At 35.2% G+C, this 12,988-nt stretch overlaps 1 protein-coding gene across 3 annotated transcripts; it reads right to left on the reverse strand.

Annotated features, from left to right (window-relative positions):
- Positions 1-608: 608 nt before the first annotated feature.
- On the reverse strand, positions 609-12,371 carry lmln (leishmanolysin-like (metallopeptidase M8 family)). Of its 3 annotated transcripts, XM_067409079.1 has the most exons (18): positions 12,100-12,210; positions 11,919-11,986; positions 11,501-11,598; positions 11,379-11,409; positions 11,181-11,263; positions 10,934-11,051; positions 10,246-10,424; positions 10,018-10,123; positions 8,125-8,219; positions 7,460-7,577; positions 7,267-7,374; positions 7,111-7,187; positions 6,868-6,978; positions 6,312-6,444; positions 5,266-5,425; positions 5,036-5,166; positions 4,608-4,818; positions 609-4,331 (listed from the first exon to the last, which is right to left on the reverse strand). In XM_067409079.1, the coding sequence occupies exons 2-18, from the start codon at positions 11,922-11,924 to the stop codon at positions 4,231-4,233; spliced, it is 1,866 nt and encodes a 621-aa protein (XP_067265180.1). In that variant the 5' UTR covers positions 11,925-11,986; positions 12,100-12,210; the 3' UTR covers positions 609-4,230. The 3 variants fall into 3 exon arrangements, with proteins under 3 accessions (XP_067265180.1, XP_067265179.1, XP_067265178.1); XM_067409078.1 differs by lacking the exon at positions 11,919-11,986 and having other exon boundaries at positions 5,266-5,392; positions 12,100-12,371; XM_067409077.1 differs by lacking the exon at positions 11,919-11,986 and having other exon boundaries at positions 12,100-12,371.
- Between the last annotated feature and the right edge of the window lie 617 nt (positions 12,372-12,988).

Here is a 12,988-nt window from a genome sequence, read left to right on the forward strand (position 1 = left end):
GATTGGGTATAATTAAGCTATGCATAGTATATCGATAATATTAATATAGTTTACTACAATGAAATTTTATAATTTTAGTGATTTTTACTTTCGAAAAAAAAATAAATTTTAAAATTAAAAGTCCTAGGTGGAGACCAGCCGGAAGCACGCCCGCTCAGCTCTCATTCTGATTGGCCAGATGTGATGAAACCACCTTCGTGACGTTCAAAGTCAATTTATGGTGAACTATCATAGTGAACTATATAGATTTTTATATAATATTGAATTTGAAAGTAAAAATATCCCATGTAGTTTATAAATTCTAAAAACATATGCCTAAAAATCATACGTTTTTCAGTTATTTAATTTATCCCCTCAGTTGCCTAAAATATTTTTTATCATATAAAATATAAATATTTCTAAAATAGATCTAAAAAATATCATATTATATTGCTAAATAAATATTTTAACTCTTAGATAGACATATAACAACTAAAGTTTTACTACCTTCAAATATTTACTTCAAAAGGTTAAATATAAAAAAAAAAACATTTCTGTTAGAATTCCTTTTATTGGGAAAATAAACAACTGTTAACAATGCAAATTATGTATCAACAGGAGGTGTCTGATCGTTGAACGTATCTTTTAGTTGTGTACCATTAAAAGAAACCACTAATGTACCATATACTATACAAAAGATGATTATGTGGTAGATTTTTAGCTCTGCATAGACTTGTCTTTGGTCTTACAACAGTCTCATGGCTTGACATTTTCACTTCATCTTCATTCTGGCTATATTTTTTTCCCCAAAAAAACTTTCTTGTTGGAAAATTCTATTTTTTAAACAACATAGAATGGTTTAGTGGCTTCCACACAACATTTTCCAACCAAAACATTCTGAAAGTTGTTTATTAAATTAACATGTTGATAAAATAATGATAAAGAAAATAAAGAAAACAGCATACAAAGACAAAACTGAAATGTCTGTTCTTGAGTACAAGTCATACCAGAGTTTATGTCTGAACATAGTAAAATTAAATTAAAATATTTCTTCTGATAAATTCACAATTGTGATTTTTCTCCAAGCTAATCTTAATTCAAATGGTGCAAGAACTGCTTACTTAACTCATGAGAATTTAACATGAGAATTTCAAATGTAAGCAGTCAAACTGTGAACAAATTGCTATTTATGCAGCAATAATTCAAATGAATTAAAAAAAAACTAAAACATGTATTATATTTTTTTGTAAAATGTATCACAGTCCTTTTTTGACAAATGAAATGTAAACAGAAAAACTATAAGTAAATAAAATAATTTGTAAATGTTCCAATGCTACTAAGCCTCAGTGCTCGCAATAATGATTACAATATCCCGGAAATAGGTCTCCTATATGAGCATAATGCAAAGAAGGCTTGCTTTCAATCTAAGAAAACTCAAAATTATGTTAAAATATACTGTTAAAACTATATGTCTGAGTGAATACCATAAAGGGAAAGGCATTTCAGTTGAGGTTTGATTGAGAGTATAAAACTCCTTCAGTTAAATAATAATAAGCCCCTAAAACTTTAAGGCTCATTCAGTCCAACATTTCGGAATATAAACGTATACATACATACATACATACATACAGTAAATGTGAATTCATACCGTAATCACACTATATTTTAGAGTAGATACTCTAAGCTTCACTATGAAATCCATAAACTCATTTGCTCCACACTGTATATATCACACAATTAATCTCTTCATCAAACAGCATACTCAAAAAGCAAAATAAAATTCTTAACACAGGAGCTATCAGTACATCTATAGAAACATGTATATATTTACACAACATATTCCATATGCAAAGGCTCTAAAATCAGTGTTCTAGTTAAAGCTGCCATGTTTTCTCTCAGCATTGTCAAAACTATTAGTTTGAATTTAACTAATACTGTGTCCTGAATTGATAGCACACTATTACCTAATAAAAAGAAGTCAAATATTAAAATACTAAAAAGTTATGAATGGCAAAATGTTCAACTTTTATGAACTAGGAATTGGTGTATTTAGTTACAAGATGACAGCAGTATCCACGCAAATTCCTTCATAAATATAACATTTAAAAAATAAAATTAAAATACCAGATGATTACTTTACAGACACCTTCACTAGTCCTCTAACACCTAAACAGTAACAATCACATATACAGTGCAACACCTTGGTATTTGCTCTCAGTTTTTTCTTCAAAATAAATGGCTACATTTCAAATGCAAATTAATGTTGGTTTAAAGTGTTGTTTAAATCATGACAAAAGTTTTTATATTAGCATCATTAAAAAATAAAAAAATAAAAATGATGCATACATCTCATTGAAGGCAAACTAATCCACAAAATGTCATCTGATCTCATATAAAGGTCTATAAAAAGCACTTTTCTCAAGGGCTTTTAGCGAGTTTGTTAGAAGACAACAAAGATCTATAATCAGCAGCCTTAGTAGGACAGCCCTTCAGGACCAAAATCTGGCAACACATTTCAAGGTAAACAAAGAATCAGTCTTAAAGGTACAGGAAGCGATTTCTGAGATACGCTGTTGACCGAGCACCACAACAAACTTGTAGCCAATCAGCAGTAGGGGGCGTGTCCACTCATGATGGGGGGAGGAAAGAGAGTGAGATTTGAAGAAAGACTGTAGAAAGGGAGATGGCTGAGAGACATTACAAAAGAGAAAACGTCAGAGGAATATCATTGGCAAGGGATTTAGGATCTGTGTTAATATTAGAAAAGCTTTGGAGAGCGCTGGAGAGACCAAAGCAGGAAGGCCTGAAAATGGACGCAGTGGATGCATTGTTTCTGCTCCATATGTGAGTAACATTGGTTTTGCGGTTTCACAGAAACCAGATATGCTGTTGTTGTAATGTTAGCTATAACAGGACAGTTTTGAGTGTCAAAGTTGTTTGTCTGGAGTTGTCATGCTGATGGGGACTAGCAAAACTCTTGCTTATACTCTTGTGTACAGTATGTTTTTTTTGTTCTTCCTTGTTGTTTGTTTGTCATCTTTGCTTTATTTTTCACTAAGCTTTATTTTGCTTTGCTTCAGCTATGATAAAGAGACAAAGAGTGCATTGAGTGTTCGTGGATTTTGGGGGTGGAGCAATGAAGGGAGGGGTGTGTTTGTTTGGTTTGATTTCAAATATCAACAGTTTCTCAAAAATCGCTTACTGCACCTTTAAGACTGACTGTTTTTTCCTTGCTGAATTTTGTATATCTGATAACTAAGATGTGATAAAACTTAAACATGCGCGTACAACGAGGTTCACAAGACTGAGACCACTAATGAAAATTATTATTTTGCCATTTAATTTAGTATAAAATGTATTACAAAAGATATAACATTAGCATAACAATTTCAAAAGTTGAATTAAAAGAGTCAAAAGTTGAATTAAAAATGTTAATAAATTCAGAATTTCTTAGTATTTGGTTTGTCATCCTTTTTCTTTGATGACAGCAGTACTCAAGCTGTACAGACATGATCAATGTCAAATTTGGATCTTTTTTTTTCTTTATTTTTCATATTTTTCTATTTAACTACAAATAAAAAATAAAAACAAAATTCCAGCTTTTCAATGTAATCTCAGACTTCTGGACTGTATATTAATCAAATCAAACACTTTTAAACCTCTTCTAACGTATGTATCTTACACAATGGTATCATTCAAATTTCCATAAATTATCAAAAAACAAATCAATTCAGCACTTACACTGACTTTTACAGAGATCTCACCTGCCCTTCTCCATGCAAATTCATAAGCATCGTCAGTCACATGACCTGAAATATGCTGATCAAAACATTACCAGCAAGTAATTTCACAAACAACACAGAAGCACCATTAGCTGAACACTAGAGAGAATATCTCCCATCATTCTCAGCCAAACGCCAATTTTATGACCCAAAATGCTACAAGGTCCATCACAGAGACAGAGGGAACAATAATTAGCACCTGCATAACCGTGCTGCAAGACCGCAGCTTCCATGACTATGGCTTCACATTGGATCTACAGCTCGCTGGCACCTGACAGCCAGGCAAGGAGGAGTGCAATCAATGGCTTTTTCAATCGCATCTACAATCCACACCTCTGCATAGAGAGAAAAGTTATCAGATCGCAGACTACACTACACTACAGAAGTGATGGCTGTTTTGCCCTCCACAGCAGATAAACCTCAAGGGAAGCATGTAGCAGCAAGTTCAACCATTCCACCAGGACTAAATTCAGTCCCTGCCGCAAAGGAGGAAGCCGATCAGCAGTGGAGTAAGAGTTAACAGGAGTTGCCATAAGTCCACCACCAAACAGGAAGATCTGGAGCAAGGATCTGAGAGAAGAAAGAATTATATTATAATTTGAAATACATTAGGTTCAAACATTTCACTTTGGACATTGGCGGTGTAATACTGTGAAATTTAAAGTAACCATTTCAAATTTTGTTAAATTTATCCAACCTCAATTGAGCGCATACATTTTTAACATTTCTGTGCATCTTGGCGTTTCCATCCACTGTTTTTTATGCGATAACCCAAAATGCACATAAAAAAGGTGGATGGAAACATGGCTAATGTGGTCATGTGATGCTGGTCTGACTGTAACTCACCTAAGCGAGCACTCTTGGTAGTGTTTAGATGGGGTATCTCATGAGGGAGGGGGCAGACGCTGCAGAAGTCAGAGCAGATGGGGCAGATGAGCTGCCCGCTGTAGACCCATCCATTCATTCGTACGCTCACGCTGATCACCTGACCAGTACGAACACATGGATAGGACTCGTTCTGCACCCAAACCAACAACCCTTGGGCTGTACAAGTCACCTGCACCACAAATCATAGTAAAATATTAGTTTCAAATTGATTATTTCACATACAAATACATTATATTTCACAATATTACTGTTTTACTTAATCAACTAAATGCATAACTAAATGCCTTTGTGAGGATAACATTGAGCATAACAAAAACATTTTAAAAATCTTACCGACCCCAAACTTTTGAATGAGCTCAACCCTCACTCACTGCTAATTTTGTTACCTTATAGCAACCACTGCCCCAGTCTGGGTAGGTCATTAGTTTGGTGCACTGCTCCATTACGAATGCTGACTTTTGGTATAGACACACTGATCCTGGGCCGTACTGTTCCGCCCCATAGTTTCTCCATGTGGCTAAAAAAAGCAAACCACAATAGTCTCAACAGTTGTGGAATGGAGGAAGAGTTTACATCAAAAAAAACACTGAAAGGATGTGAGGGAGTGGCATCTCACCTGGCTGGTTCTCCTGTATCCTGCAGTAAGAGCTGCGCTGGTATTCTCCACCCACATGCCAACTAAACTCCTGGCTAAAGGGACAGTAGTCTGCGATCTCCACGGCCCCTCCGTATGCTGATAAATCCTCCTCAGGGACACCAGGGATATTGTCAAAATACTACAGGATGATATGATCAATATGATTTAATCAATCTTTTAACTTTTCACAATACGATTTAATTTGTAAACATCACCTAAAGGGAGAGTTCACCCAAAAATGAAAGTTCTGTCATTGTTTTCTCACTCTCAAGATGTTCCAAACCTGTATAAATTTCTTTGTTCTACAGTAAACAAAGGTAGATATTTGGAATAATGTTTGTAACCAAGCAGATCTTGCCCTCATTGACTACCATAGTAGGAAAAAAAATACTATGGCAGTCAATGGGGAGCGAAATCGGCTTGGTTACAAACACTCTTCCAAATATCTACCTTTGTTTACAGCAGAACAAAGAAATTTATACAGGTTTGGAACAACTTTAGAGTGAGAAAACAATGACAGAATTTTCATTTTTGGGTGAACTATCCCTTTAAGAACTAATAATGAAAAATACTTCTAAAGCATTAATTAATCTTTGTTAATTTAAACATTTACTAATACTTTATTAAAATCAAAAGTTGTATCTGTTAATATTATTTAATGAACAATTAAAACTAACAATGAACAATTGTATTTTTTATTAACTAATGTTGACAAAGATTAATAAATACTGTAACAAATGAATTGCTCATTGTTAGTTAATGCATTAACTAATGTTAACTAACCAGTCCTTACTGAACAGTGATACATCAACTTTCTATAAAAGCAGTCATACTGGATTTAAACAAGTCAATTCATTTTATTAGCTCTTTTCACAATACATATTGTTTTAAGCAGCTTTATAGAAAAACAATGTTAAATGTTTATATTTAATGTGGGAACAGCAGATTGAGTAAAGATTGAAGTGAAGATTACACAGGCTATTCACCAGTATGCTTACTTACATTTGCAGTTCTGCTAATCTTACCTGATATTCTACAGGAAGTGAATGAGGAAACTTTTGCAGGTTGCACACGGCCACTGCCAGCTGGTCCTGCCTGCAGGTGAGCTGCAGAGGTGCGCTCCTCACAGAATCACAGTATGGGCTTAGTGTTGGCCTCCTGGCTCAAACACACAAGGCAAAACCCCATCAGGAATAGGCGTCCAGTGGCCCAAACCTTTTGCACAATTCTATATATTTAAGCCTATGAAACTCCAATTTCTCTAGATAATGTACAATAAGACACTGGGTCCAACCTGAAATAAAGAACTAGTGCAAATGTACAATATTCATAATCTGTTTCAGTAGCACTAGTAATATCACAAGTTTGATTTCTATGGAAAAAAATGAACTGATTAAATTGTTGTGTACAAAAATAGTTTTTATGCACTGGTATGTCATTTTGGATAAAAGCATCTGCTGAAATGCATAAACGTAAGTGCACTTACTACAACAAATATATTTATTCAAGGGTGCACAGAGTTTTATCATATGCATTTTTATATATAAATTGTATTTATGCATCTCATGTATAAAAGCTTACGTATGGCGATGTTGGTCTATCCAGAATTTACAGCTTTTCATCACAAAGTCGCACCCCAAACCTCTTCCCCACTCCAAGTTCTCTGCCATACTATAATTGGCCCTGTACCACCTTAAAACAGAAGATAACACAGAGGAGTCAATCACAAGACAACCTTACAATTCTAATGCTTAATTTCACTTAAACATGAACGTTCACACCTAAATTAACTGCATTACCGATGAGCAACAATACTTCTCTTACCCTGTATCCTCCATTATGGCCAAAGTAATTCTGGAAAACACTCTGTTCTGAGTGTGAGATCCAGTCATTGCCTCATTCTGTCAAAATAAAACATTCTGAAATCAATAAAAATAGTACTTTGACAGTACTGACACTGTTAAGTGTACTGTTTATTACCTCTAACAGACGTTTTTCCCAGTGGTTGAACTCTGTGCCAGCACCTCCCTGGTTCTCCAGTTCCATGCCCTCTAGAATGGGGCAATTAAAATGTCTCCTGGCTTCCTCCTGATTAAACATCAAAACAAATCATGTAGCTAAATGGATTATATACATGGTGTTCCTTTAAAAGGAAAGAAAAAGAAATACTTACCACTACACGTGGGGTGGCCAAAAGATGGACAGTGTGTCTAACCATATGGCCACCACGGATGTCCCACAGCCGAGTTGCTCTTTTAATGACTTTATCACTCCACTGATATAACCCTAAACTGAAAGAGATATATAGAACAAAATAAACACAGTGTATGTCAGGGCTCTATACTGTGACTAAATGGTCACATTTTGTGACCTCTTTTCCTGCTGGTGAGACTTTTTTGTAGAGGTCGCACTGGTAAGCTGATAAGCTCTGCCATTTCTGTTGCATATGAGAAACATTAAATGGTAAACACAGCTAAATCGGAAGTAAACTTAGAGCCTGTTTACACATGGTCACTTCATGTGTTTTAACTGATCGGATAGCTATCTGGTTTGTTAAAATGGTTCCATTTACACTTGGCTGCATAAATGTGTCTTCACAGAACAAATATAAATCCGATCTTCAATTCCCACGGTATATGCAATGGAGTTCACATCTATGAAAACAACAGATACATTTTTTTTTACTACAATAATAACCATTTTAACTTGCAATATAATTGTCAAAGTTAAAATTTTTTAGAAGTTGAATTACATAGGCATGATACTACTGTATATTTATGTAAATATTTTTTAATATTTCAAGCTGAATTGTAATGAATAAACGAACATAACAATAACCTTTCATTGTATGCAGGTAGACCACTTGCAGAACGTGGTGTCAAAGGTTTTCCATCATCATCATGGTAAAAGGCAAAGAGTCCTGCTGAAAAACCCTTAGAAACAAAACACATAATTGAACAAACTATAAAACGTCTCTTTAAAGGGTTAGTTCACCCAAAAATGAAATGTCTGTCATTAATTACTCACGCTCATGTCGTTCCAAACCCGTAAGACCTAAGTTCCTGTTCATTTCCAGATATTTTTGCTAAAATCCAAGTTTTTTTTTTTTATTCACCATAAAAAGCAAAGTAATTACCATCATTCAAGGTCCAGAAAGGTAGTAAAGACATTGTTAAAATAGTCAACGTGACTACAGTGGTTCAACCTTAATGTTATGAAGTGGTGAAAATACTTTTTTTTGTGCAAAAACAAAACAAAAATAACAACATTATTCAACAATTTCTTCTCTACCCTGTCAGACTCGTACGCAGCGAACGCAGTTCAGCGCTTCCATGTTTACGTCCGAACGCTGGCTCAGTATTGTCTGGCTCCTGTGTCAGCATCGCACACATGCGTCGTGTTGTTCACGTAAACAGGCATCGATCAATACTGAGTCGGCGTTCTGACATAGAACCTGGAAGCGCTGCAATGAAAATAGCGTAGGAGAATGACAGGGGAGAGATGAATTTGTTGAATAAAGTCATTATTTTTGTTTTGTTTTTGCACACAAAAAGTATTCTCGTCACTTCACAACATTAAGGTTGAACCACTGTAGGCACATTGACAATTTTAACTGTTTTTACTACTTTTCTGGACATTGAATGTGGTAATTTCATTGTTTTCTATTGAGGATAAAAATCCTCTAGAACTTCATCAAAAATATCTTAATTTGTGTTCAAGGTGTGGAACAACAACATGAGGGTGAGTACTTATTGACAGAAATGTCCTTGGGTGAACTAACCCTTTAAAGGTGCCCTTGATTCAAAAATGTAATAATAATAACAAGAGTTCAGTACATGGAAAAGACATACAGTGAGTTTCAAACTCCATTGTTTCCTCCTTATTATATAAATCTCATTTGTTTAAAAGACCTCCGAAGAACAGGCGAATCTCAACATAACACTGACTGTTACGTAACAGTCGGGCTCATTAATATGTATGACCCCAATATTTGCATATGCCAGCTCATGTTCGAGGCATTACACAAGGGCAGCCAGTATTAACGTCTGGATCTGTGCACAGCTGAATCAACAGACTAGGTAAGCAAGCAAGAACAATAGCGAAAAATGGCAGATGGAGCAATAATAACTGACATGATCCATGATATTTTTAGTGAAATTTGTAAATTGTCTTTCTAAATGTTTGTTAGCATGTTGCTAATGTACTGTTAAATGTGGTTAAAGTTACCATCGTTTCTTACTGTATTCACGGAGACAAAAGCCGTCGCTATTTTCATTTTCAACACTTGCAGTCTGTATAATTCATAAACACAGCTTCATTCTTTATAAATCTCTCCAACAGTGTAGCATTAGCCGTTAGCCACGGAGCACAGCCTCAAACTCATTCAGAATCAAATGTAAACATTCAAATAAACACTGTAATTATGCGATTAGACATGCTGCATGACGAACACTTTGTAAAGATCCATTTTAAGGGTTATATAAGCGGTGTGAATTTTTTTTTATGTTGTTTAAGGCAAGCGCGAGCTCTTGGGGCGTGGAGCACGAGAATTAAAGGGCCGCACACCCTGAATCGGCAGTTAAAAAAATGAATTTAAAAAAAAATCTATGGGGTATTTTGAGCTGAAACTTCACAGACACATTCAGTGGACACCTTAGACTTATATTACTAGAACAAAAAGTTCTAGGGCACCTTTAAGTCAAGTGGATGTGCAGAGTTTAATGTTGTTACCAGGGCATGTATGATCTCGTGTTTGACTGTGGACAGCATCCCTTCAAACTCCTGAGGTTGAGTAGAGATCATATTGGGACACAGATTGGCATATCCAGCGATGGGCCTGTATTAAGAAATTCTGTAGTTACTTTCAGCAGCACATTAGTCTGTGCACACTAAATCACAGCGTAACGAAAAGCAAATCAATATCACCTACATTCCTACTTCATTAATTCTTGTCATTACCTGTCCAGTTCAGACTCCAGCTGGCAGTATGCTGCATAGGCTACGATGTTCTCTTGTCCACAACGCTCTGTAGTCATCGCACTCACGTACAGCACAAAATCTGCCCTTGCCACCCCCTCACCATCGGGAGGACCGGTGGGACCGCAGGACTTTCCAGACTCACTGCAAACCCTGCATTGCTAAAAGAGAAGAACTTTTTTTTTGTCAAATACACAAATGTTTCAGATGTTTTCATGCTGCAACAGGATTACTCAATACTTTATGTACTGCAAATAGACTCTATACACAAGTTTCCTGGTTTTATTGTGTTGCTTTAAGTCTCCTGGGAATTATGTAAATGCACCATTTCTATTTTACTTATTTCTGTTGTATTTCTGTTAACTCTTACAGTAAAATCTGACCCAATTTAAACAAATGATTAGGCTGACAACTTAATTTTAATACACTGCTCATTATATGCCAATGGGTACACTAATTAGGCTTTGGTGGGTAAATCAAACAAATATGAAATATGTATGCGGAACATTGCTCATATTAATCTACAAAATTAAAACATGAGGAACAAAATCACTTGATGCTTTTGGACGTACTAATCTATATGGTTTATATGCAACAAAAATATAATACCATTATTATGTGGACAAAAAAAATATTGTAATAATAAGTAAGTTTTTTTGGAGGGACAGACCTGCAAATGTTGTTCAGGGACAACAACTGGGCCACACTTGGTGACGCCTGCACAAGGTCCTTGACAGTAGCGATGTGGATCATCTCTTTTCCTAAGGTACTGATTGGTTTCACATTGCCTTATAAGTAAGAAAATATATTGGGGATTACAAAAAAGATTAAGTACCCACCAAGCATCCAGAAGGACAGAGCCCAGTGCAATTTTAAGAGGATTTACTGTCAGACAACACAGCTCAGAAGAGAATTACCTGCTCAGTAATATTGGACCAGACTGCCTACGAACCCTGAAGGCCTTCTGAAGATAATCAATAGCCTGTGGGAGGAGCTTGTACTTGAAACAAAGCAGAAAAAGATCAATAATGCAAGCACAAATCTTAATTAGAGGTGAAATGCCATTTTTAAGTTTTAAAAAAAAAACATTTGAATGATAAGAAGTCAAAATATACCTTCACAAGGCTGCATTTGGCTTCATCTAACCTGTGAGAGCAGTAAGGACATTGTGAAGTCAATGTATGGTCAAGATAATGTGGCATTCCTGCATTTAATTAAAAATAAACCAACAACTAACCCATCCAAGCTGGAGTCGTACTCTATCTGGATCTTTAACTGCTGGTCAGTGCTTCTTTTGATCAATCTGTCTGGCTTTAGAAACACTTTATGTATCACCTAGAAATGCAAACAGCAGAGATTAGATTATTTAAAGTATTGGTTAAATAATATTATAAAATAGTATTTTATAGATTGAGAAGTGAGGGGTGACTTTCATTAAATGGAAAAACAAGTTTAGACTGCTAAATAATTTCTATTATGTTACACAGAAGACATAATTAGATTAGAACAACATAAAGATGAGTATTTTTATTATTATTATTTTTTTTTATTATTTTTTTTATTTTTTTTTTTTCATTTTAAGGTGACACCATCCTGATTAATGTCTTTTAAACGGACAGTTCACCAAAAAATGAAAATTATGTCAATTTATTCACCTTCATGTAACATTCTTTCCTCTGTGGAACATAAAAGGAGACCTTAGGCAGATTGACAGCCTCAGTCACTATTCATTTGAAGGGGAAAGCAGAACATGGCATGATATTAAGAAGGCACATCCAAACAGTTTTCTACACATCTCATATTTGGGGGCCGGAAGAAAGAACGATAAGAACTAACCTCTGTAGGCAGGGGCACTTTATGGTCACAGGTGTGGGTCTGTGCGCCGGTGATGAAGAAGAAGATGATGGTGTTAAGGAGTAAAGCAGCTGTAACTGATCGAGGCTGCCGCCATCCTGACGCCATCATTCAAACCGTGACATTAACAGTCATATCTCCGTTCTGTCATGCTGCAGAAAGCCCTTTGATATCGCACAAAATTGAGGGATGCTCAGTGAGAAAATAAGCAGTTCATTAAACCGGCTTCATCCATAAATCCAGAGCAACGTGAATGCAGAAATAATGCTTCGAGATAAAATGTCAAAATAAAAGTCTGCATCCAGTATAAATGTAATAATATGGTGTCTACTTTGGACAATAAAAGAAATTTTTAATAAATTCAGTTCTAATTTAAACTTAATTTTGTGTAAAATGTAAAACTGACATTATAACACTCTCCAATATTTGGAGAATGAGTCAAAAAAGAGAAAAAAAATAGTAAAGAGATAATGTAAGCTATGTTACCTCATGACTGCATGTTTAAAGGATTAGTTCACTTTCAAATTAAAATTTTAAATTAAGGTTTTTGATGAAAACATTCCAGGATTATTATCCTTATAGTGGACTTCAATGTAGTCCAAACAGCTGAAGGTCAAAATTACAGTTTCAGTGCAGCTTCAAAGAGTTTGCACGATCCCAGACGAGGAATTATCCAGAGAAACCATCGCTCATTTTCTAAAAAAAATAAAAATGATATAAGTTTTAACAATAAATGCTCATTTGAACTAGCTCTCTTCTTCTTCTCTATTAGAATTCCGACAGTGTAGAAACTAAGTATATTACTGCCCTCCACAGGTCAAAGTTTGAACTAATTGTTATATATTTGCACTAGCATATTGTATATGACAAT

This window comes from Chanodichthys erythropterus, chromosome 14 (assembly GCF_024489055.1).
Source record: "Chanodichthys erythropterus isolate Z2021 chromosome 14, ASM2448905v1, whole genome shotgun sequence".
In the NCBI taxonomy this organism is placed as follows: domain Eukaryota; kingdom Metazoa; phylum Chordata; class Actinopteri; order Cypriniformes; family Xenocyprididae; genus Chanodichthys; species Chanodichthys erythropterus.

Coding starts and splice junctions, on each gene's coding strand:
- lmln (XM_067409077.1), bottom strand. CDS start 12,228: ATGATGGCGTCAGGATGGCGGCAGCCTCGATCAGTTACAGCTGCTTTA. Junction 11,264..11,378: donor CCAAATGCAGCCTTGTGAAG/GTATATTTTGAC, acceptor CTTTGTTTCAAG/TACAAGCTCCTCCCACAGGC. Junction 8,220..10,017: donor ACGAGATCATACATGCCCTG/GTAACAACATTA, acceptor TTTGTTTCTAAG/GGTTTTTCAGCAGGACTCTT.